Source organism: Equus caballus, chromosome X (assembly GCF_041296265.1).
Source record: "Equus caballus isolate H_3958 breed thoroughbred chromosome X, TB-T2T, whole genome shotgun sequence".
NCBI lineage: Eukaryota > Metazoa > Chordata > Mammalia > Perissodactyla > Equidae > Equus > Equus caballus.
In genome coordinates this window covers 31024780-31048744 of record NC_091715.1, presented here as the reverse complement: position 1 = coordinate 31048744, position 23965 = coordinate 31024780, and the positions used below count along the sequence as shown (strand labels likewise).

Genomic DNA, 23965 nt, shown 5'->3' with positions numbered 1-23965 from the left:
TACTGTTAAGAGGTATTTTTCCCCCCTCTGGTTTTCCAGAATATCTATTATCATTCACAATAAGATTGTCCTTCAAATAGGGAAAAAAACAAATTCAAGACATTATCCAATGTTCATATCATTCACACTCAGCCTTAATGAGGAAACAATCATACAAACTGAAACTACAGTTTTAAATATCCCACTGACATAAATGAAATATGGTGCTCTCGCGATGCTTCCCTAAAGCATAGAAGGAGCAGAGCCTAGTTTGTAGTCTTTAGCCCATAACCATTACAGTGTTAGGCATTGCATTTTTTTAACTGAACGAATTCAAAAACAGCATCACATGTAAAAAGAACATGAGTTTGGCTAGTTAGTGCCCACCCAAAGAGCGAAATTTTCCAAAAACAATTTCAAACTATTACTAAGTCCAATTGATAAGGAGGGAAAAGAAACACACCAGGGCTCTCCTTTGTTTGGGGGAAATAATGTTGATCTTTATGTAAAGCTGATGTCTTAGAGTTAAAATAGAATCAAAGAGTCAGCAGGAAGAACTTCCAATAAGATATGAAGTCATGCTGATGCACAACATCAAATTGCTTTTCTTTTCATCTGGAAGTTAAGAGGCATGGAACTACATTTTGCGTATCTCAGCTGTAAGATCGTGGGTCCAATATCTCCTTGAAATAAATCAGCTACGCTAGAACGAGAGAGTCCTCTTTGACGGAAGGAGGTTGTTTATTGCTTTGTTTTTTGTTTTCTTTTGTTGTTCCCCCAAGATAATGACCCTTTCAGAATTTTCTGGAAATAGGTCTTTTTATGGTGCTGAAACTTTTTGTACAGCTGAGAAGCTATCTCTTCAAAGCACCAAATTTTTTCTTTAATAAAGTTAAAATACTTTTACTGTAAAGACTGAAACGTAGAGAAGTATATAACAAAGGAGAAAATGATGTACTTTTCTATATCTCTCAGGAGAAAATTAAAATCACCCATAACCCCCCCATCCAGAAATTACCACTCTTAATGACTTGGTATATTTCCTTGAGCTCAGGTTTAAATGTGCCATCCTGTTTTTATACATAATAGTATGTCATTAGCTTTGTCTTGGGTCATTCTTGGTATTTAGAAACATTTTAAATGTCAGTAATGATAGAGTATTATCATTTACCTGGATGGCTATTTAGGTTGTGTTTTTAAATTTTGCCAAGATGACCAAACTTTCTAAATTTCCGATGGAACTACTGAGAAAATGTACTCTACACTCCTCTGCCTTCTTTCACAGATCGTAGGGAACATAATTAACCCAACTCCATTTCTAAGAAGCCTTATGAATGTGGTCTGGGGGTCTCATTTTTCTCATCTATAAAATGGGGGCAATTGCATCCACTTCATGGTGAGGATTCAGCGAACTGAGGCATATAAGCGCCTACCGAACCAGCGAGCACAAGAAGCATCTGAGAAATGTCAGTTCCCCTTTCTCTGTCCCCTTACTTAAACATCAGGAGCAATGAGTTTCCTTTTTACAGATGAGGCTAAGAAATGATGATGCCTTGCCCAAAGTCAGATCACATTGATTTCACTGAGCAGGAATACAATCAGGACGCGGTGGCCTACCTGGCCAGGGAGATCTAACTATTGACTAAATAGCTCCAGGTTGCAGGACTTTTAAAATTCCCCTCACTCCCTTTCTCTCTTTCCCACTAGCTCTTCCCTTGCGCTCAGGATATCAGTAGCAACTTCTTACTCCCACCAGTGTACCTGTTTCTCTTCCTTTCTCGGGTTCTGCAGCTTCTGGAGGCTGGGAAACTAGTTCACCAAGTCTGTTCTGACTACGTATAAACTATAAGTCAGTATTCCGAGTGTCAGCTGGGACAGTTGACTTTAATATGAAGTGCAAAATTTTATAAAAGGGCTCTGTAAACTATCTTGCTGCTGAACTTTGTGTGTGTGTGTGTGTGTGTGTACGCGCGCGAGGGGAGGGAGAGAGGGAGAGAGATTTCCTGGTAGGAGAGGTTCCTGGCTAGCTGAATTTTCTGGCAGCTGAGGTGCATCTCTGGCCTTCCTATCTCTGTGAATTCCTCTATCACCTATGTCCAAAGTTCAGTATTATAAACTTATTTGTAAACCAGATAGAAACCCTTTGTTTTGCTTTCCCTACAGGGATGAAAGATACCAAAACACATTTTAAACTCTCTTCATGGTCCTCAGATAAGCCAAAGTCTACATTACCATGTATTTCTACTTGCTTTGTGTTAATAAAAATTAATTTCCAGAAATGTCACAAACGGTTTTTCATTTCTTAACATACGGCAAGCTTTTGTCTTCACGGCACATCGTGTTCCAGCTTCAATGACTATGTTTATAAGTTAGGCAGGACCGAAGACATTTCTACAACCCCGTATGTTTCCACACCAAGAGAAAAGAATGATGCGTGGATTTCTAGAGTTCTGTATGAGAATTAAATAAATATTTGTAAAGCCCTCAGAACAGCGCCTGGCACACAGCAAACTCCACGTGTTTGATAAATTAAGTCGAATTAAATCATTTGCACATCCTTTTGCTCTAAGAGCGATTTAGAACACACTTCCCAAGGCTCTGTTTGTCACGACACAAGCCAATCCTGCCAGAGCTCACCTGATCGCAGAAAAAGCTTGTATTTTATGAGCTCGAACCGCACGAAATTGCCATTTTGGTGGGTCAGATGCGGTTGAATATTGGCAACTGCCTATGCCGGACCTCAGAGGAACGCGGTCCGCCCCAGCTTTATCCCCACTCTCCCAGGATTCCGTCGCATTCCTGTGACCGGAGTGGTGGGGCTGAGGAGCAGCGCGGGCCCGCCTGGGCCGGGCCGCTGGTCCAGCCACCTGTCCCTCCCGGAAGGCCGCCCCCTTCCGCCGGGGCAGGCGTGGGGGGGAGGCCCCGGCCCGCAGCTTGGGGCCCGGGCCGCACGCACCTGAAGAGGGGCCCGAGTTGCAGCAGGTGCAGCAGCAGCACGAGCGGGCGGTCGCGGCTGAAGTCGCGGTGCACGAAGAGGAGCGTGAGCTGCACGAGCGCGCAGGGCAGCAGCGAGAACAGCAGCGTCAGCGCTTGCCACATGCCGTCCCCGGCCGAGCGGTACGTGCTGCTCAGGTACAGCGCCGTCGTCGTCTCGGCCACGAACAGGAACACGGACGCCAGCACGGAGCCCGGGAATTTCATCTCCGCGCGGCGGCGGCGCGCCCCGGGGGCGGCTGGCGGACGCGGTAGCGGCGGCGACGGCGTCGGCCCGAGGGGCTCCCGGCATGCCCGGCCCCGACTGCTCCCGCGCTCGCTCGCCGCGGCCCCTGGCGGGCGGGCGGCCCGGCCGGCGGGCCCGGCGCTGCAGCGGGCCTGGGGGCGACAAACCCGGCTGCGCTAGGGCTGGGAGCGCGGCCCCGCTGGGACACGCCCACGCGCACCGTGCGCCGCCCGCGCGCCAGAGTGTCCGTCCGCGGCGTGTCTGCGGCGACAGTCCTCTGGCGGGTCGCGAACCCTTGCCCTGCGACAGCTCGCGCCCGAGCCCCAAAGGCTACAACGGGCCCTGCGGGCCCCGCGCGCAGCCGCTGGGTCCTAAAGCCCCAAGGCCGGCGCTCGCGATGGAAACCCCTTCACATCCCTTTGAAAACCTGAAACCACCGGGGCCCAGAATTGGGGTCTGGACGTCTTTCCTGCCCAGTCTCTATTTCCTGGGCCCAGCGAACGCCTAATTGCTCAAAGGGCCAGCGTTGCCGGTCTTTTAAAAATAACCAGACCACACAGATGCTTTTCAAAGTTCAAGTGTATTGTCATGCCCCCAGGATTTACCTTTTCACTGGGCCAAATAAGCATGCCCCTCGGTCTTCCAAATACAGTGGTCTGAAGTATTGCTTCCAATGCCAAACAGCATGAGAGATCATCCTTAGGAGCCAACGCCTTCTCTCCCCCCAAAAAACTGCCTACAGAGTTTATCCCTCTGTTACTGTGACTAACTCAGGGCTAAGAGCAGGGCCTAATAAGGAAACAGTGTTCTAGCCCAAGGCATACCCCTGCTTGCTGGTGTGTGTCACCGAGACACAATTCCTTTTCAGTCACTGAAGTGGTCACAACCTTCTGGACGTCAGGCTGGCCTCAGCCCACCCTTGTCCCTCAGAGCTTGAGCAAGTCACTAAATCTCTCTCAAACTCAGGTCCTAACCTGTTCCTAACCTGGCCCTTTCCCTGTTGAAATTAGGTGATTCCATCCATCTTCAGACATCCCTGGCATTTTTCTATTTAGTAAAATGATATCAACACAAATAGAATGTGAAGATTCAGTAGGAATCAAGACAAAAATTGTAGGAGAGAACATGAAGGGCTGTTTTTCTTCATTCTTGTGTGGCATGGGAAAATCTATTTATAAGGGTTAAGGGGAGGATTCAGCCAACAGCTGAGAGGTACCAGGCCCATTCTCTAAAGGGATTACTAATGTCTATTTATAGAACCCAGCAGGCCTCCATGTCCTGGATCAACATACACACACTGTTACAAATACAGAATAGGCAGCAACACTCCACAGGGTATTTCTGTAATATTTTATTTGACACTGTCTTAAGCTTTAAAGGAAAAATGAATTCGTAGCTTAGAAGTATTAATTAGAGCACACAATATTTAGCGTTAGATTTTATTTTAAGGCAAAGGATATCACAGGTTTTATATTATTAAGTAGACTACACATAAATATGGGGGGGGGGCGATAAGCCAATAAATAACATCGCTTTAAACACTCCAGACTCCAGTTTATGGCGCATTATTTTCTACAGTACAAAACTAATACAGAAAACACATTGGGAAAGATCACAGTGTTTAGAACATGGTAACAGCAGTTTTAAAAACAGTAAGGTACATCTCTAAGCTTCTGATTCAATCCTGCTTCCAAAGAGATTTCATTATACCGTGCAGTGGCTGGGAGCACACGCCCCATGTGAAGGAGAGGCAACATCGACTCACGGTAACACTTCTCCGGGAACAACCAAGAACAAAAGCTGAAACCGGATGAGCATTTGCAAGTTGATCCTTCTCAGTCTGCACACCAGATAACTTGCCCCACTGACTATGTCTTTATGTATTATCATCTGCCATTTTGTCCTTGAGAACAACATATACATTCGAGCTTATGATTGCTAGTTTCCCTGTCAAATTCCCAAATGGATTTTGACTAAAGATCAATGTAATGTCACATATTGCATCACACTTTCTTGCTAGGACTAAAATACCTATTATTTTCTTAAAATATTATATACACAATAATAGACTTATAGAAAATGGCTTTTTTGGTATCATAATATGTAACATACCAGAATACTTGAGAATTTGGTTTTATTATAAAATATAGTACTACCCCCAACATTTTGTGATATAGTAAAATTTATGACAGAATGTTCTGCTCTAAATTTAGACCTAACAGCTAAAGATATGTCTTTGAAAGTGTCTCAAAGTACCCCTAAAGAAATATAATTAGCAAGAGGTCATAGAACTTGTTTCTGCCAAAAAGGCATTTTTGAAGAAGCCTCTCGTTTTGTGTGCAAGACTTTCAAAATTTCAGTCATATACAACAGATAATTGGTATTCGATTTAATGCTAATGGAAATCAGTAGGATTTTAAAGTAATAATAACCAATCTCTATTATTTGGTATATTTTTTATAATTTTATGTCTTTAACTCTGCATTCTGCTGAGGTAAATGTATTGCAAAGAGTATAATTTTAATGTAATACTAATTTATTGAGCAGTTCTTAAAAGTTCAATAGTTTTTGAATAATAGTATGTTTTCATTCCTAGATACAATTAGGAATAAGCAGTTACATTCTACTGACAGATTATTCTTTTGTATCCCCCCAAAATAATTAGGGAATTGCACTAGTTTATTAGTGAATATGAAATGTATCATTAGGAAGGTGAGCCTTTTTTCTCCAATGATACAATCATATTTCTTAAGTATTGTGAATTGTGCAAGAAATCTTTTTGGTGAAGTAAATTCTATTTACTTGGGAAATGCACATTCTAAAACTAACATGTGGTGCTTGACTATTCTCCACTCTATGGCTTTGCAAGTGTTTCCCCTAATAATTCTATTCTACAAAATCCAGTTTAAAAATTTTTGTTAATTTAGTGCCATTAAATCCAAGAGATTAAAATTCAGACTTCCTGTCCAAGTAGAGCTCCATGAGATGTTCAAAGTGGGCAAGGCTGTTACCTTTTTAGAGAATAGGCTGCCCTTCCTTATCAGACAGATTCTAAAACCAAACTTTTGCACTTAGAATGTTCCACTCCTACTCCTGGAGAGTCTATATAAAACTCATGGTATACTTTGCATTTTCAAGAGCAAAAAAAAATCTACTGCTGCTACAGTCTTCAGAAGATATCTCTAATATTGAAATACTAAAGTCCTAAAAAACAGAGACAAAACTGATCATTTAAATCAATCTTCTTATTTGAATACATCCACATATAAGGGTTACCACAATCAACTTGGACCAAATTCAGCAACAGAAATTATTTAACTGGTAATTGCCACTGAAGCACAGATGGTAAAACAAAACCTATGGGGGCAGCATCAGAAGTCCCACTAAAACAAAGGCAAAAAGATCATTTGCTAAAGATTGACAGTTGTCAAGTATAGTCGACATCTTCTTTAAACTGATTGCTAAGTCACAGCACTTTACACACTTTACATAAACAGTACATACTAAAGCATGTAAAATACCACACAAAATAGAAAAAGAAAGCATCAGCAGGAAGGTATTACTCTACTTAAGAAACTGTATTCTGTGTTTACACATATACAGATTCAGATGGTTCTTCCTCATCTTTTGAGAGTGCTCATAATCTCTGAAAGAATGAGAGGAAGGTGTGTATTTGGGTATTTTCTGAAGATCTATGTCCATGTGCAAGATATTAAAGCCATCTGCTGGTTTCAACTTAAGGTGGTTCTAGAACAAAAAGATATATCTTGGCTCTTGGGTGATTCCAAATACAAAGAATAAGTAGAGACAGGCTCCAAAAAGTGTGGGGAAGGAAGGCAAGACACAAAGTTTTTCTTATGTAGAGACACTTGCGGCAATTTCCAGAATTCTTGTCCCCAAAGTGTAGTAAAGAATGACCTCAGGACTTTGTGAGGGCAAGATAATTAATAGGAATTAATGCTCTCTGACAGAACCACTGTTCTTGTATCTTTAATGGGCCTTGGGTGGGGAGTAGAGGAAAAGATGCCCTGCTCTGCAGAAAAAACAAATATACCATAACCGTCCACGCCAGACTAACCATGTTTTTATAGTGGTAGCCAAGCAACGGCAACAATCAGGAGGCTGAACCTTACAGACACAGAACTCAACAACTTCAAACAGGTTTCTTTATCCAGGAGAGTTTTCTCAGAGTCTGTGATATGTTAATGCACCATGTAAATCTCCAAAAGGGGATAAAAGAATAGACCTTTCTTAATTTATTCAATCACGGAGTCTATTTTTCCACAAGGCAGCTCTCAGGACTAGTGTTCCGCATTTGGGGAAACACCACAGTACTCAGATAATATGCAGTGTTTTGTTTCTATTTTCTCTTGTAACAACAAAAACATACATAAGCTGTATGTGTACATAAGACCTTACCAATACTATGAAACAGCAGGGGGATGCTAGCCCCGTGCTGTCCCGTCCAGTAGCCAACCCACATGCGGCTCTTGATCACTTGAAACGTGGCTAGTCTGATTTGAGATGTGCAGTAAGTTTAAAATATACACCAGCACACAAAGAAATGTAAAGTATCTCATTATTTTATATCGATTACATGCTGAAATGAGAATATTCTGGCTATACAAAGTTAAATACATTATTAAAATTAATTTCCCTCTTTTTTTACTTTTCTAATGTGGCCACTAGAAAATTTAAAAATTATGTGGCTCTATCTGTGAAACTCACCTCTGTTATCTTCTACAGATGGCTACTCATGGCTTTAACCTGGCAGAAGAAGTTTTAATGAAAATGAATGCTTAAGATAGACAACTAGAAGTGTAACTAGGGCCCTCATTAATTATGTGCTAATTTATTTGACAGCAGTTAACATACAATGAAGACATTCATGAATCAATTTATGCTTGCATATATCTATTCACTAAGATATATCTAGTAGCTAAATGTTGGGTTTTACTTCATATGTAATACTGACTCTAAGCCAGTCTCTTTCTTGCTCTCTTCACACACACACACACACACACACAAACACACACACGCACACAAAAACTACTTCCTACAGGGATTAAGAAAACCAAAGAGGAAACAAACAGGAAGTTCTTGCAAACTGTTTTCACAGTCTGCGGCAGTCAAGCCTCGTGCATCTTTTCTCCCTCTGTCCCTTGATATTGTGCAGAGAGGAGAAAGGCAAGAAAAGAAAGGACAGTCTGCTCTTTTAATCCTACTACCCACCAAACCCCGACCCCCCAAAGAACAGAGATATGGATGATTTGGTTTTCATTTTAAATAATTTTTCAAATTCAGTTCAGAGGGGTAAGTAACAGGTACACAAAGTCAAAAGAAAATGCAGGAAGTTCTGCAGATAAGGGACTTATTTGTGGAAAAGTCTAGGTGGAAATGACAAAGTTCAATACTTTAAGAAAATAAAAACATATTTTTTTTAAACCCTAAAGACATCATCCATCAGGCCTCAATTCATTAGCACTTTCAATTAAAGAAACAAGGAGAGATAGGACACCCTCAGTATGAGATTTATGATAATGCAGGAGGCCCAGATATTTAACGTAGAATCAAGTGTTTTTTTTTTTTTTCTTCCCACAACAGTACAAAGAAAGTGACTGGGTTTCTTTATGGAGGAGAAGCAGGACAAACGCAGCCGCCATTCTATTCTCATGCACAGCCACACTGACTGCAGAATGGGCCCAGCTCCAGCTGCTGCTGACCTTGAGTTCAGCCCTTCTGTCCAGAGGTGAGTCCAGCCTTCTTGAGCCTGGAGCTCTTAGCTACGAACTGACATGGATGGAAGAGATAAGACCTGCCATCCCAGGCGAAAGGAGAGTCACATGGTTAAGCAGACACAGGAAGAAAACATATCAGAATGTACTATTTCAAGAGAAGAAGACAGACAAGAAGTTGCTGAAGTAGGGGGAGGGAGGCGGAATTAGAGGTCCCAGGAAGCAATAAAACACATGAGTAAGATGACTGGTTCTTTTATTTTTGAGGAAGATTAGCCCTGAGCTAATATCCACCACCAATCCTCCTCTTTTTGCTGAGGAAGATTGGCCCTGAGCTAACATCCATGCCCATCTTCCTCTATTTTTTTATATGGGATGCCACCATAGCGTGGCTTGATAAGCAGTGCTTAGGTCTGTGCCTGGGATCTGAAAGGGCCACCAAAGTGGAGCATGCAAATTATCCACTACGCCACCGGGTTTAGCAGAATTAAACATGCATCCACAACTCACACTGAGATGCTGAGCTGCAGCAAGCTTTCCCCCACTCACCCCTTTGCCTCCCTTCTCATTTGGTTTCCTTGCCAAGTTTATGCCAAGATCACATGGCCTTGGCGAATCTGAGGCTGAGTCATTTAGCCATTAATTTGGGACAGTGTTGAATAAATACCCAGGTTCCCAAAGGAAGGCTTTATATGCAATTGAGAGTATATTTCTATTGCTATATGTCATGCAATTCTGAGGCCTGAATTAAAGTGCAGACTAAACTCAACCAAAACTACTTTATTTCCCGGTTCATTTTTGCTCTGCAGACCTAGCCTACCAGCTCCTTTTCTCATTATTGGCACTGTAATCTTTTGTTTCCAGCAAGCAAAATAAATATTTGCATTAAAAGGAGCTCCCAAGCTAAACTAGTGTATTCCTATGTACTAAGCCCCAGTGAATCAGACCCTTCTGAGGCTCAAATGCTATAGTCAGGATTGCTTCTAGAATATAAAACACAAACACTTGGCTTTTATCCAGCAAGTGATCCAGACCCCCAAGCACTGCACTCACGTGTGGAGATTCCATTTGGCTGAAACGCTTATTTGAAGTCATCATTGAGCATGATTTTCTATGCACATAGTAGGTACTTAAAATATAGTTTCTTTTTAAATATATAAAGGACCTGCATATTACATATCTCTCTTATATCCATTTTATCATTGACAACCCTCATGACAACCCTGTGAGGTGGAGAGCATGATGATGATGACGATGATTAGAGTAGCCCATGGAAGTGGCAGAGCAAGGCTTTAAGATTTCCAACACAGAGCTCTTTGTGTTACATAGGTTTTTCCTTTTAATCATGTATTTCCTTAACATGGTTATAAATCACAAACTTATATTTGTTGCACTGAAATTACTGAGATTTGCTCTCTACAGAAATTGCAACAGCTCGAGTACTACCTTGATTAAAACCTTAGTGTGTCAAAGAAAGTTAAAGATATAAATTACCATGGAAGAGTTCCAATTTAGCATAGACCAAGAAAATGACTGCTTCTTGAGTTATCAGAAAGTGAACAGTATTAACAGTGCAGTGAGTTACCTGCAGAAGCACAGGGAAATATATGCTGTCAAACCTCTGTTCTCAGTTATCAAGTTACAAATGAAACAAAAAAGTAGAAACTGATGACTGAAATGGGATTGGGAGAAATGAAGATAAATAATATTTTGGGTTATGTGTGGAAGAGAAGATATGTAATTGTGTTAACGAAACAAAATACAGAGTTTTAATATTTTCCAAAACTTCCTGTTCTCAAAGCATAATGCAGTCTCCTCATTGTTGAGAGATTCTTTCAATCTATCCTCAAATATTTCCACTGTTACCTTCAGGGTTTATAATTGTTCATGCCACATATAGTAAATAACATTAAAGCTATACTAGTGGTGATGAAAAATGCTCCTGTGGCCTTCAAGAGACAACATGCACTATTCAAAAAAGAATGTTACTACATAGAAGGTAAGCAGTTGGTTAATTAAATAAGAAGTGACATGCCACACCTTTCTATAGCAGCACTCAGGGTCTTTTTCCCTCTTCTTGGGAAAAGAAGATAGAAGAGGACCATCCCAAACCTGTAATTCTACTCTTTCAGGAAAATGAAAACTTTCAACATGTTTAAGTGCTAAACAAGCTTACCTTTGTTTCTAATTTACCGAGGTGTCAATTCATAAAGACACACCCAAACACGGCCTTTGCTTGGATTTGACACACAAAAGGGTTGCCTTTCTACAATGGTCAGCACAACAACATCATAGTTGCCCTACCGAACCTTAAAAGGGCGGGTGAGCAGGAATGAGTCCATTTCTTCTGAAGTTCTAGAAATGAAACTGATATGTTGAGCTAGATTATCACTTCTCAGTGCTTTAGGTTTTAGGTCTCAGGGATGAATGGTGGAAGGGTCAGCAAACAGAAACAGAAGGTAACTTCCAGGGGTATTTTGTTCACTGCTGTATCCCCAGATGCTAGTCTAGAATACTGAATGAGTATACTTGTGAAGTGAAGCCCTGGGTTTGAATCCTCATTCTGCTCCTTCCTAGCTGTGAGATTTTGGATCAGTTACCTAAATCACCTCGAAGGTTGCTGGACGAGGAGAAAAGCATGTGTTCCTTAAAGTCCTGTATACTGGATGCTTATTACCATCAGCCTACAGGGGTCAAATGAAATGAATTTAAAACCAGATGGTGAAAAGCAGGTACCACTATCATTCCAAAAGGAGACTACTTTGCAGAAGGCATTTTGCCTTCAGGCTTTCTGAGAGGTCCTTGACTATTCATGAAAGAACTTCTAGAACCCAACTTTGGGAGTCATCCAAAATCTGCTATTTATGTGGTATTGCTCCAACCAGAGTATTTTCAAAGATGAACAACTGAGGCCAATTTTATATATTTATATCCAAGGATGTGAAAATGAAACAGTAAGCTAAAAAGGTGCATGATTTTCAAAACCATTTTGTCCTCGTTTGTTTTGATGACTCCAAACATAAACAGAGTCATTAAATACACAAAGGCGGTTCTGATCTTTCTTCAGCCACAGATCCTTTGAGAATCTTATGAATGCTAGAGATCCTCTTCTCAGAAAAATGAGCATGCACACACACACACAAGCACATGGGCACGCACACATACATGCCAACACAACACACACACATACAACAACACACACACACAAATATTTTTAGGCAATAGAGTATTCCACAACTTTTTCCGAAGTTCATCTCTGAATCAAGAAGTTAGGAACTACTGAACTAAATAAGTGCTGGGGTTCACATGGGGACAGATGTAGAATACACATATATAGTTTACATCTATCGCATATATCCAAATATTTAGCAAGTATTTAAATAATTGTTAAATTTTATACAGTATGCAATTTCCTCCTCACTCTAGTATATGAAATTGCCAGTGGCCAAATTCTAGGAAAAGAGTAAACTCATGTTCTGAGTATTAAAGTGACAAACACTCCTACAGTGTTCTGCAACTCACTATTTACTTGAAGTAGTTTTACAACTTCTATGTGTTTACAGCAGGGTTGAATTTAATATGACACCTTGGCTCAGTGGGTATTGTAGACAATTTCTAGTGGAGCCTGTGTCTTGGAAGGTAAGGTGATCAGCCAGGGAATTCACTCATCTTTTAATCTAATAGTATAAAATTCAGCAATGTTCTTTTCACAATCACTAGCCTCTTTCTCAGCCAGTGTCTGCCTGCCCCAGGGAACACAGTATTCCATCAAAGGCAGAAATGACACAGCTTTGTAGTGGTTACCCTGACCTTTGAGATGAGTGATTTTTTACCACGAGTATATTTTACAGCTCAGCTAATAGCTTCATAGGGATTACATAGGCGTTTTAAAAATTACTAACAATAGACTATACACAGCTCACGCTTCAAATTGAGAAAAACACTTGACAGCAACATTTGCTACAGTATTTCCTAGCCTACAAATTTCACTACTTAATTGAGTTTTAGGAAAGAAAAAGGAACCAGTAAAAGAGATGCTCTAAGGCCTAAGGAAACTTCAAATTTCAGGGTTTAAACTAAGTTATGATATGATTTCTTTAAAGTGCCCAGGGTAATGATAAAAAATAGAGATTCATATGCAAATTTATCCATTCAGTAAAAATCATGAATTTCAATAAGTAAAGCCATAGGACAACCAAGAGTTCCCTTTTTGTCCTTCAGCAACCTGACACTTCATTCTTCCTAGCAGTTTTCAGCTGGGCAATTACTTTAGTTTTTGAGTTTTTATTTCTGAATTTAGGGGTGGAGGGCACCCACAAATGGTCAGATTCTCTTTCCAATTGCAAAGGTATTGGCATTTTATTGCCATAGTCCACATTTCAGTTTTGTTTTCTATGCCATAACTGAAAAACAGATCATTTCTCTTTCCCTTTTTCCTCTGGTCTCTGGTTTCACATCTATTCCGTGAAATATTAAATCTCTGCGGTTTTTAGAATAGAAGAGTTGTGGTATCTTTATTTTGAGGTTCTCAGACTGTTCTCCCTTAAGTCTGGTATCATGTTATCTTCACCTGCCTTCTCCCTTCCTTCATTCCTTCTGGAGGCAATGTTAAGGCTCCTGGTTGTGATACCATTGAATGTGGCTTATGTGGAAACTGCCTTGAGTAGGCTCAGGAAATCTCAAGGAACTTCTGCAGGGCCACAGTGGGAGATTAAGCCTTCTAAACAAAGACGCTGAAGAGAGGGAACTCAGCTTGATTGGGTTGCAGCAGATCGATCAGAAAGCACACCGTCCCGGAGAAGCCTTCATACAAGCTGTATATACTTTCAAGGACCCGAGAACCAGCCTTGAATTCCTCGGTAAACAAAAATTCAGCAAACCTAAGAGAAGAAGAAGAAAATATGAACAGTTTTAACTTGAGTGTTTCCATATTATTGGCCTTGGGTTGCTGCTTCTTCCTCTCTGCTAAGTTAAAGTTTTAGCATCATTTTCTTTCCAGAATTGTATAATATTTTAAGAAAGCCTTTTTCCCCTGTTAAAAAAAAGAGAAGCCATTATGTAATTGTGTATGTTTCACAACAAATTATGTTGGCAAGCAGATTCAGCTATTTTCAACATTTGCAAAGCAGTTTGGTATTTTCTGAGGATTTCATTCCTTCAGTCATCCAATAATTAAAAGTAAAAAAGACAGATAAATAGCCATCTTTTTATTTATCTTGACTAGAAGAAAGCTGATATATGACTTTTCCTTTAAAAGAGTAAATATGCTGTTTCTCTGCAGGCATATTATTCCTGAGCCAGGTTTCATTTATATGTGACAGAGAGCAGAGACTGTGAAAATAAATGGGCAAGATTTTATACAATCTGTGCTTTGGGCAAACAAAGGAATAAGATGAATGGGAAAAGGCAAGCAACATTTTATAATCATGACATCAAATAGCAAACTCAGCTACAAGATAGATTATTTTTAGGACATCTGCCTTAAAAATAAATCACTGGCCTCTAAATTCTCTATGAAAGATCTTTTTTTCTTTTACCTGTATTTGCTACAAATCCTACTCAAATTATTTATAATGAGGAACATTTTTAGTAGTTTACAGCTTTTAAAGTGCTGTCACCTATGTCATCTCTTTACTGATCTGTTCTACTCATTCCCATCAACAAAAATAATCACCAATTCAAAGGCTGGAGCTCACAGGTTTGTTAAGGCCTGAGAGATGATACTGTCATAAATTCAGATTATTGCTACTACAGTCATGTGTTGCTTAATGACGAGGACACGTTATGAGAAATGTGTCATTAGGCCATTTCGTCATTGTGGAAACATCACAGAGTGTACTTACACAAACCTACATGGTATAGCCGACTACACACCTAGGCTCTATGCTCCTAATCTTATGGGACCACCGTTGTACATGCAATCTGTCGTTGACCGAAACGTCGTTATGTAGCATGTGACTGTATATGGGCGTCCCATGAAGAATAATTACTTATTTGATCTTTTTAGGGCTTTTGGAATTATTGACAGCAGCTTAAAATAAATCAGCAGGAAACATACTACAATTCTGTTTGGTACCATTTTTCTATCATCTGTTTTCCTGAATATGCAACAATTTTTAAATAGAATTCAAAATTTTAAACAGTAGAACAATGATGCACCTTAAGAGTTAATTCAAAATCTGTAATTATACAGTGAAACTTCATGGTATAGCTTCAAGGAGTCTTATCCTTTTTAGTGCTATGGATCATTTGGCAGTCTGGACTTCTTGGGAAAAAATCTTCAAATGTATAAAACAAAATACACAGGATTTGCAAGAAAATTAATTATACTAAAGCACAACTAGCAAAAATTTTAAAACCAAATTTATGAAATAGTAATATATGTATTCTTTATTAATACATAAAATAACAAGATCTAGTAGTGGATCTAATAACTGCTGACATTTCTAAGTAGTAATGGGAGTAAAATACATTTCACAATATCTGCAACAAGAGTAATATGATACGAGAATACCTATGACTTCTATTGGTGACAGAGTCACAGCTACTGCTAATTCTCCTGTGGCTTATTACCTACACTCAGAATTGAAGGAAATGCTACATTTCAGTTTGAGATGTAACACTTTTCTCAAGTAAATTTACTAACCCTAGGTTAAGAAGCCTTGGTGTAGTAGAAAGAGGAAGGGCTTTGAAGTTACAATACCCAACTCTGATAATTTCATGTTATATGACCTTTGACAAATTTCTTAATCTGACTTTAAAATGGTGAAGTTGCAGAATTGCACAAGATTATCTGTAAAGATTAAAGATAACACACATTAGGCTCTGAGCATACAGCAAGCATTCGATACACGGTAAATATCATTTTTTCGCATTAACATATTATACAAGAATATTTGTAAAACAGAGACAATCATTCCACTATACTTTAGAAGAAATCCACAGTTAATTTTGCTCTCTTCTTCCAACCTTTTTTTCCTAAGCCTCGATTTACTTATTACATTATTGAAATTATAGTTTGTATAATATTTAGTATCCTACTTTTTTTTACTTAAAAATAATCTGATAAACATTTTTTTGTGCTTTTAAAATAATTTCTAAATGATATATGGCAATTTACAAGAGTACCAGCAACATACGAGAGTAGCAATTTCTTTTTTTTTTTTTTTAACAACTGTTGCCGATCTTTTTTTTCTGCTTTATTTCCCCAAATCCCCCCTGGTACATAGTTGTATATCTTAGTTGCAGGTCCTTCTAGTTGTGGATGAGAGTAGCAGTTTCATTGTATTCTAACCTGTACAGTATGTTATCAAATTAAAGTGAAAATTGTCTAAAATCTACCCAATCGTGTAAAATTCAAATTAACAAATTCATTTTTCTAAAAAATTCTGTCAAATTAGAAGTCAGAATGCTAATTATAGAACTAAGAAGAATTACAGACACTGAGAACATTACATATCAAAACCTATTGATTATGATCAATACTGAATTCAGAGGAAAATTCATTGATCTGAGTTTTTATTATTATTATTTTTATTAGAAAGATGGAAAATATTTTTTTTTGAGGAAGATTAGCCCTGAGCTAACTGCTGCCAATCCTCCTTTTTTTGCTGAGGAAGACTGGCCCTGAGCTAACATCCATGCCCATCTTCCTCTACTTTATGTGTGGGATGCCTACCACAGCATGGCTTGCGAGGTGGTGCCATGTCTGCACCCGGGATCCGAACCGATGAACCCCAGGACACCGAAGCGGAACGTGTGCACTTAACCGCTGCGCCACTGGGCTGGCCCCGAAAGATGGAAAGTATTCTAATTAAGCATTTTAAAAAACTGTAGAAAATAACAAAAGAAACACTGGAAAATCAAAATAAAGGCAGAAAAATAATGAATTAGGAAGCAAAAGAGAAAAACAAAAAGAATTAATAAACAAAACCAAAAGCCAGTTCCTTGAAAGAATGAACAACATAGACAAAATGCTGGTGTGTCTGACCAAAAAGAAAAAGCATTAGGAATGCAGAAGGGCATATAAGCACAGACATGGGAAATTTAAAATTCAGAATTATACTGTTAGAGCTTCATATCAAACATTTGAAAATCCATATGAACTACATGATTTTACAGGAATATATTCACTACCAAAATTAATTCAAGAAGAGGTAGAAAATCTGAATAATTAAATAATCATAGAAGAAACTGAAAAGATTGGCAAATATTTTTCTGCAACCATAAATTCCAACTGTATGTTAAAAGAGTAATAGGCAATGACCAAGTAATGTTTATTCCAGGAAGGTACATATTGTTTGACATTATTGTTTTAGGAACTGCCAAAATTAGGGAAGTCTCCCCAATTTGGGCCATAACATATTTAACTTTGAATTATAATGAAGTGGAAATTTCAGTACTCTAAGCAACTAAATGCAATGCTCAAACAATATTCAGATGTTACCTGCATATTCTCGTTAGCACTGCCTAAATAGCTAAGATAAATACAGCCAATGGTTCATGTAGATTAGCATAAGGGAAGCCATCTTATAGAGGGAACTATGTTAGCACTATAACAAGACACCCCCCCTGCCCTTTTTCCTTGTTAGTAATGCTTTAGTTTTCACGTAGCCTAGATAAGTACACACCTGCTTGTGAAAAATATGCATAGTCTGCTGTTTTCATAGCCTTGGCTTATACGTAGACCTCCCTATTTCAATAAGGCAATAACTTTGTCCTCTAAGATTTCCCAGGGACATAACGACCTCCGTGAAAAAGCCTTCTGCTGGTATTCGTCACTGGTGACAAGAGGAAGGGATGATCTAGAGTATCAAGGACTACAACATCAGATGGTCAACATTCTGAGACCCCCCCCACCTTTCAGCCCATTTGCCCTATATAACTGCCTCAAAATTTTGTAGTTTTAAGATGGTTCTTTAAGATACCAGTCCGCCAACGCCCCCCTTGCTGGAAAGCTGTAATAAAAACCCTTTCTCTCCTACCACCTTGCCTCTTGACTGTTGGCTTGTCTTGTGGCCATTAGAAGACCCCCTTTGGCAGTTACATTTTCATTCTCTACCTGGAAGTGAGAACTTTTAAGTTGTCTGAATGGCCTTGGACTCCAGAACCTTATAATTAAGACTCCGTAAGTTAGGACGGGTCTGCCAGAAAAACATAAGGCTTGTTCTGACCCTGTGTAATAGGTTTTCTAGGGCATGATAATCTCTGATGAAATTTATCCGACAGGTGATATCACATTAGCCTAGATAAGATCCAAAACAACTTTCTTTTTCTACATTTGGGAATAAAGGGTCAGGTTGCAACCTAAACAGAATAGGTAGCTATGAATCAAAATATGTTAACAGAATTCCTCAACGATGGAGCTTCAAATAGAGGACTTACATATGCTAGTATTTTTCCTTCAGTGCATACACACAAATATCATAAAGGATAGTTTATGATTTTTTAACATTGAATATTAGATAAGTTGCCTTGGGAAGGCCTTTCAGAGAAAACTACTTTTGAGTAAAGGTCTGAATGAAGTGAGGGAACTGGGAGATAAATGTTGAAAGTGAGCATTACAGGCAGAGGGAACCAAAATGTCAAAGGCCCTGAGGTAGATTGTACTTGGCATCTTAACAGAATCACAAGGCAGTCACTGTGGTGGAAGAAACCAGGAGGAAGAGTAGGGGATGATATCAGAGAGGTAATGGGAGGAAAGATCACGTAGGGCCTTCAGTTTATAGGACAGACTTTGACTTTGACCCTGAGTCATACCAGAAGACACTGGATTATCTTGAAAGAGGTGTGTCATAATCTGACATGATATACATCATAAGAAGCAAATTTAAAAGATCATGGTGAAACAAAGAAGCATTCCTAATAAAATCAGCATTAAAGGCAAGGATATTAACTCTCTCTCTGTAATGAAGATTCTGACCCATGCAATAAGAAACAAAGAGTATACAAATAAAAAAGGAAGTAACAAAATTATAATTATTTTCAGATAATACATATGTCTATTTAGAAAACCCAATGGAATCTAATGAAAAACTAATAGAAACAGTAATGGAGTTCAGTAAGGTGGCCAGATACATCATTATGATATTTAAGATATTTATAAGATACAATGCAGATTTATATGAAAGAAGTGCATCTTAGGTTACTAAACTGCAATAATATGTATGATCTAAAAAGCTTTCATAAATATCAGTAATAAATGACCTGAAAATATAATGGAGGAAAAGATTCCAATCACAATAAACCTGGAAACATAAAACACCTAGGAATAAAATTAACAAGAAACATACATACAAGACCTTCTTCATTAGATCAAAACTTTGCCAAATGACATTTTTTTAAAACTTAAATAAATGGAAAACATACCATGTTCCTGGACGGAAGACTCAATATTCTAAAGATGTTAATTCTCACTAAAGTAACGTGTAAATTCATTGAAATTCCAACTCAATTTCCATAGGATTTTTAAAAATTTGACAAAGTGATTCTAAAACACAATTGGAAGAATAAATGAGATCATGACAAAAGCTAAGAAAAATTAGAAATAAATGAATAATGAAATATAGAAAGTCCAGAAACAAACCCATATATTTATATAAATTCAGTTTATGATAAAATTGGAATTTCAAATCATTGGGGTAATTGGTCAAGAGATGCCATTGGAAAGTTTTGTTTTTTCCTTAAAAACCACAAAGATAGATATCCATCTGATACCACTGAAAAAAGTAAGTTCTAGATAAAGATTTAAATGTTAAAATCATAATGTCACTAAAAGTCAACATAAGTTATTATTTTTGTAATCTTGGAATGGGAAAGGTCTTTCTAAGCATAATATAAAATCCAGAAATCTTGAAAGACTGACAACTTTGAAAAGAAAAATACCTAAAATTTTGGTCTGGCAAAAGACCAGGAACTAAGTTGAAAGAAAAGTGGGAAAGTAGAAAAATATTTACAGCATATATTGACAAAGAGTTACAATCCTCAATACAAGCATCACAATAGGAAAAAAATGTGCAAAAGGTAAAGACAGGCTAGAAATACTTGTAGATCTGATTACTTGAATTCTAAAATTTCTCTGATAAGAAATGTTTTGCATAAATGCACACAAATGTATGTATTGGATATTTGGGACAATTTTGTCTGTATTAGTAAAGACTGTACATATACCAAGTGTCCATTACTTAAAGATTGGTTAAATTAATCATAGTATGTCTATACTAAATAAGTATATAGCCATTAAAACAATGAGGTAGATCTATACAAACTGAAATGTCCACTAAAAATTGTTCATATAAAATAAGCTAAAAACAGTATGTATAGTACTGTTATACATAAATTACAGTAGGATCTTATTAAAATATACATATATACATAGCTATATACATAGATACATGAACATACATTTATGCATAGAGAAATGTCTGGAATAATATAATTCTAATTTTTGTAATAATAACAGTGAACACTTACACTGCAGTTACTATGTGCCAGGCACTGTTCTAAATGATAAATGAGGACATTACGCTAAGTGAAATAAGCCAGTCACGAAAGACAAATACTGCATGATTAGTCAAACTCATAGAAGCAGGAAAATAGAATGGTCTTTGCCAGGGGCTGGGGGAGGGGAAAACAGAGAGTTGTTGCTCAATGGGTATAAAGTTTCAGTTATGCAAGGTGAATAAGTTCTAGAAATCTGCTGTAAAATATAGTGCCTATAGTTAACAACATGGTATTATGTACTTTGAAATATGTTAAGAGGATAGATCTCATGTTAAGTGTTCTTACCACACACACACAAATTTACAAATATACATACCCTTTGGCCCAGCAATTCCACTTGTAGGGATTTATCTTTTAGATATACTCAAACGTGCAAAATGATATATGTACAAAGTTATTCATCACAGCATTATTTGTAATACAAAATGTTGGAAATAGTCCAAATATCCCTCTATATGGGACTGGTTAAATAAATTATTGTCCATTCATACAATGTAATACTGGGCAACAACAAAAATGAAAAGTTTTCATGTACTGATTTAGGGTAATCGCTAAAATAGCAAGGTGCTACCATCTGTATTAAAAAAAGACAAAATTTTATATATATGCCTATTTGCTTGTATATACACAGAATATCTCTGGGAAGATAGCTAAGAAAATGGTAACACTGATTGTCTCCTGGGAAGTGAACTAAATTGCTGGAGTGCACAGTTGATGTATTTCTTTCTACACTTTTTAAACCATGTGATTCTTTTACTTATTCAGAACATTAATTAGATTAACATTTGGAAAAAAATACATATGAAGAATGGCTGACCTTTGGGCTCGGTAGATATACTTAGAGTTTCCCGTGAGCCGGTATAGCAGCAGGAAGACATAGGCACTGCCAGCTACACCGTGGCAAATCCCCGGCCCCTTCTTTAGCAGGCCCTTCTGCCATGTGAGTTCCCCACACCGGATACATGTGTCCAGGTACTGTGGTTTCTTGGAAACCAGATAAGCTTTGGCAAACAGATAGGCAATTCCTGTGAAAATATCAAAGACATTAGAGGTGACTTTCAGGGCTTAATGCTATAGAGCAGAACTTCTCAAACTCTAAAAGCCTCACAAGTCATCAATGTATTGGTAAAATATCCGCTCTAATTTTGTAGGTCTCAGGTGAGGCCTGAGATACTGCATTTCTAACAACTGCCTTTCTGAGGACCACATTTTGAGGAGCAAGGCTATAGAATCTTCTACAAGAGAATCTTATTTTACCTGTGAGATTTAGTTTAAGTTGTTGGAGAAAGAGCAACTAGTACATAGGTTGAGAAGATCCATAACTTACAAATGGGTTAATATTTAATGATGAATATTCCGGTAAGCATTATGCATACCTGGCTATTTGGAATGGCTAAATGTTTATACAGTTTGCCCATTCCTGCACAGAGGTTCAGAATTTGTAACGTTAAAGTACTTATAATTATATACCTCTTCTTAAGAGCAAAACTGGGAGTCCTTCCATAAACAACAATGATCCCAAACAACCTGGCCAAGATTTCTATTCCAGCTGTGAAGTGAGTCCTTCCCAATTTGATTGTTTCATGGAAAGACATTTCCCTTCAAAACTGCTCAACAAAGGCAATCTCAATTACACAGGCAGGAACAGAAACAAGAGACGTGACAGCTATTAATAGAAACAATTTCCCCCAAGTTCCAGGTGCTCATATTCAGAGAGGAGATTAGTAACACAAGATGGCTCGCTCTCCTGCATGGCCTACCTTTCTCCTATATAAAGTGGGAAAGATTGGAGTTTAGTAGGTATCTTGACTAGCTCATCCAACAGGATTATTTCTGCCTTTCATTGTCTCTCACTGGGCTATTTTACAACTCTGTAGAGGTAGAAATTATCTTGTAGAAAACTGGTAGTAATGTAAATAATTCCTATCCCGAGAAACTCACATTCTGTCTGGGAGAGGTTGGATTGACTTCCCCCAGCCTTTGTGGAAGCAGCCAGTTTTGCATTAAGCAACTTCATGTCAGCATTCCTAATGGCCTATAAAATACGTCTGCTTTTCAGATTCTCCTTTGAACCAGTTGTAACACCTTTCTAGTTCCCTCATTAGTTAATGAGTTAAATAAAATTGTTGCCATGTGTTTATTTTATATTTGTATGGGAGTTATGATTTTATCCTCTTTTGAAATGTAACACTTAACACTCCCTATGATTAATACTTACATAACAACAAGCTCTCCTCAGCCAATGCTTTCCAGTCAATCAGTGACAATGGTTACCTACAGCACTGTCCTCCTCCAGTTTTAGGAGAAAAGTCTCTCCCACAAACTAAAGGATGATTTTGAAAGATGAACTTATTTAATTATATATTTATTCACTGTATCCATTCATTTGAAAGCGTTCATTGATTATCTACTATATGCATAGATCTAGGCAGGGCTAACTTCACGGGCATGCGACCTGTACAGTCCCAAAAGAGCCCTCAGAATGGCCCCATACTGGGTTTAATGCTTTGCTGTTGCCCCCTTGAAATTCGTAATCATTTTTTAAAAAGAAGTCTGCATTTTCATTTTGTACTCGGCCCCCCAAATTATGTAGCCAGTCTTGGCTCTGGGTGATATAAAATAAAAGCTAAACATGACTCCAGCCCTTCAGGAAGGCACTGTCTAGAAAGAGAGAGAAAAAATATGTACATGTAACTGATACATAATAGGACATGCAGTTCATGACACTGTTTGGGCATAAAATGAACGGTATTGCCAATACTACTAGAGGGATCAGAAAGGTGGGAGTTTCCTGAGGGAGACCATCAGGTGAGGCCTTGGATGGAAGCAGGGCTTTCTTCAGGGCTTTGTAGGATGTGTAGGAAACTCCAGGCTGAGGATGAAGTAGAGGAAGCATTCTAGGCACCAAGATCAGCAAGGGCAAGGATTCAGAGCCAGGACAAACATGCCACATGAAGACCAGTAGGGCAGTGTTCTAACCAACAGGACAATGGGTGGAAGGGTAGATTGGGTTCACGTTATGGTTGGTTTTACAAGTCCAGTTAGGCAGCTTGGACTGTATTTTTTAGGCAATAGGGAACCAATGGGAGTGTTCTTTTCATGGATTGGTTAGTTTTTATTTTTAATTATGTGATTGGTATTACAGACAAAATGTCTCATGGTGATGTCAAGAGAGACCTAAAGAAGGGCAATGGGGTAGCTATGAGCTGATCATGTCAGAAAGATGGCAAAGAGGCTAACGAAAGAGACAGCTCACAGGACTTGGTGGCTGTTTAGGTATTAATTGAGCACCTCCTATATGCCAGGCACAGTAGTAGGTACTAAGGTTTTTAAAAGCCCCTGCCTTCACGGTGTTTAAAATCTAACTGGAGGCATTAATTAGGCTAAGTGAGGGGACACAGAGGTGTTGTGGAAGCACACAGGAAGACTCCTAACCCACACTTGAAGGTAGGAAAGGCCCACTAGGGAGAGTGACCCATCTAACCTGAGTACTGAAGGATGAGGAGGAATTAGCCAGGCAAACTAGAAG

General features: G+C 38.6%; 2 protein-coding genes across 3 annotated transcripts in view; both read right to left on the bottom strand.

The window, feature by feature from the left end:
* The window catches only part of XK (X-linked Kx blood group antigen, Kell and VPS13A binding protein), a 47538-nt gene extending 43190 nt beyond the window's left edge, over positions 1-4348 (bottom strand). Inside the window, exon 1 of one of the 2 annotated variants that reach the window (XM_070258477.1) lies at positions 3805-4348. In XM_070258477.1, the coding sequence (XP_070114578.1) occupies positions 3805-3896 (92 nt within the window). In that variant the 5' untranslated portion in view covers positions 3897-4348. Of the gene's footprint in view, positions 1-2935; positions 3416-3804 lie in introns of those variants that run through there. The other variant, XM_001489438.6, reaches the window with a different exon arrangement.
* A 186-nt stretch (positions 4349-4534) lies between these two features.
* The window catches only part of LANCL3 (LanC like family member 3), a 94821-nt gene continuing 75390 nt past the window's right edge, over positions 4535-23965 (bottom strand). Inside the window, exons 4-5 of the mRNA XM_023634083.2 lie at positions 21254-21461; positions 4535-13814 (exon numbers count right to left, since the gene is read on the bottom strand). Coding sequence (XP_023489851.1) covers positions 13655-13814; positions 21254-21461 — 368 coding nt within the window. The 3' untranslated portion in view covers positions 4535-13654. The remainder of the gene's footprint in view (positions 13815-21253; positions 21462-23965) is intronic.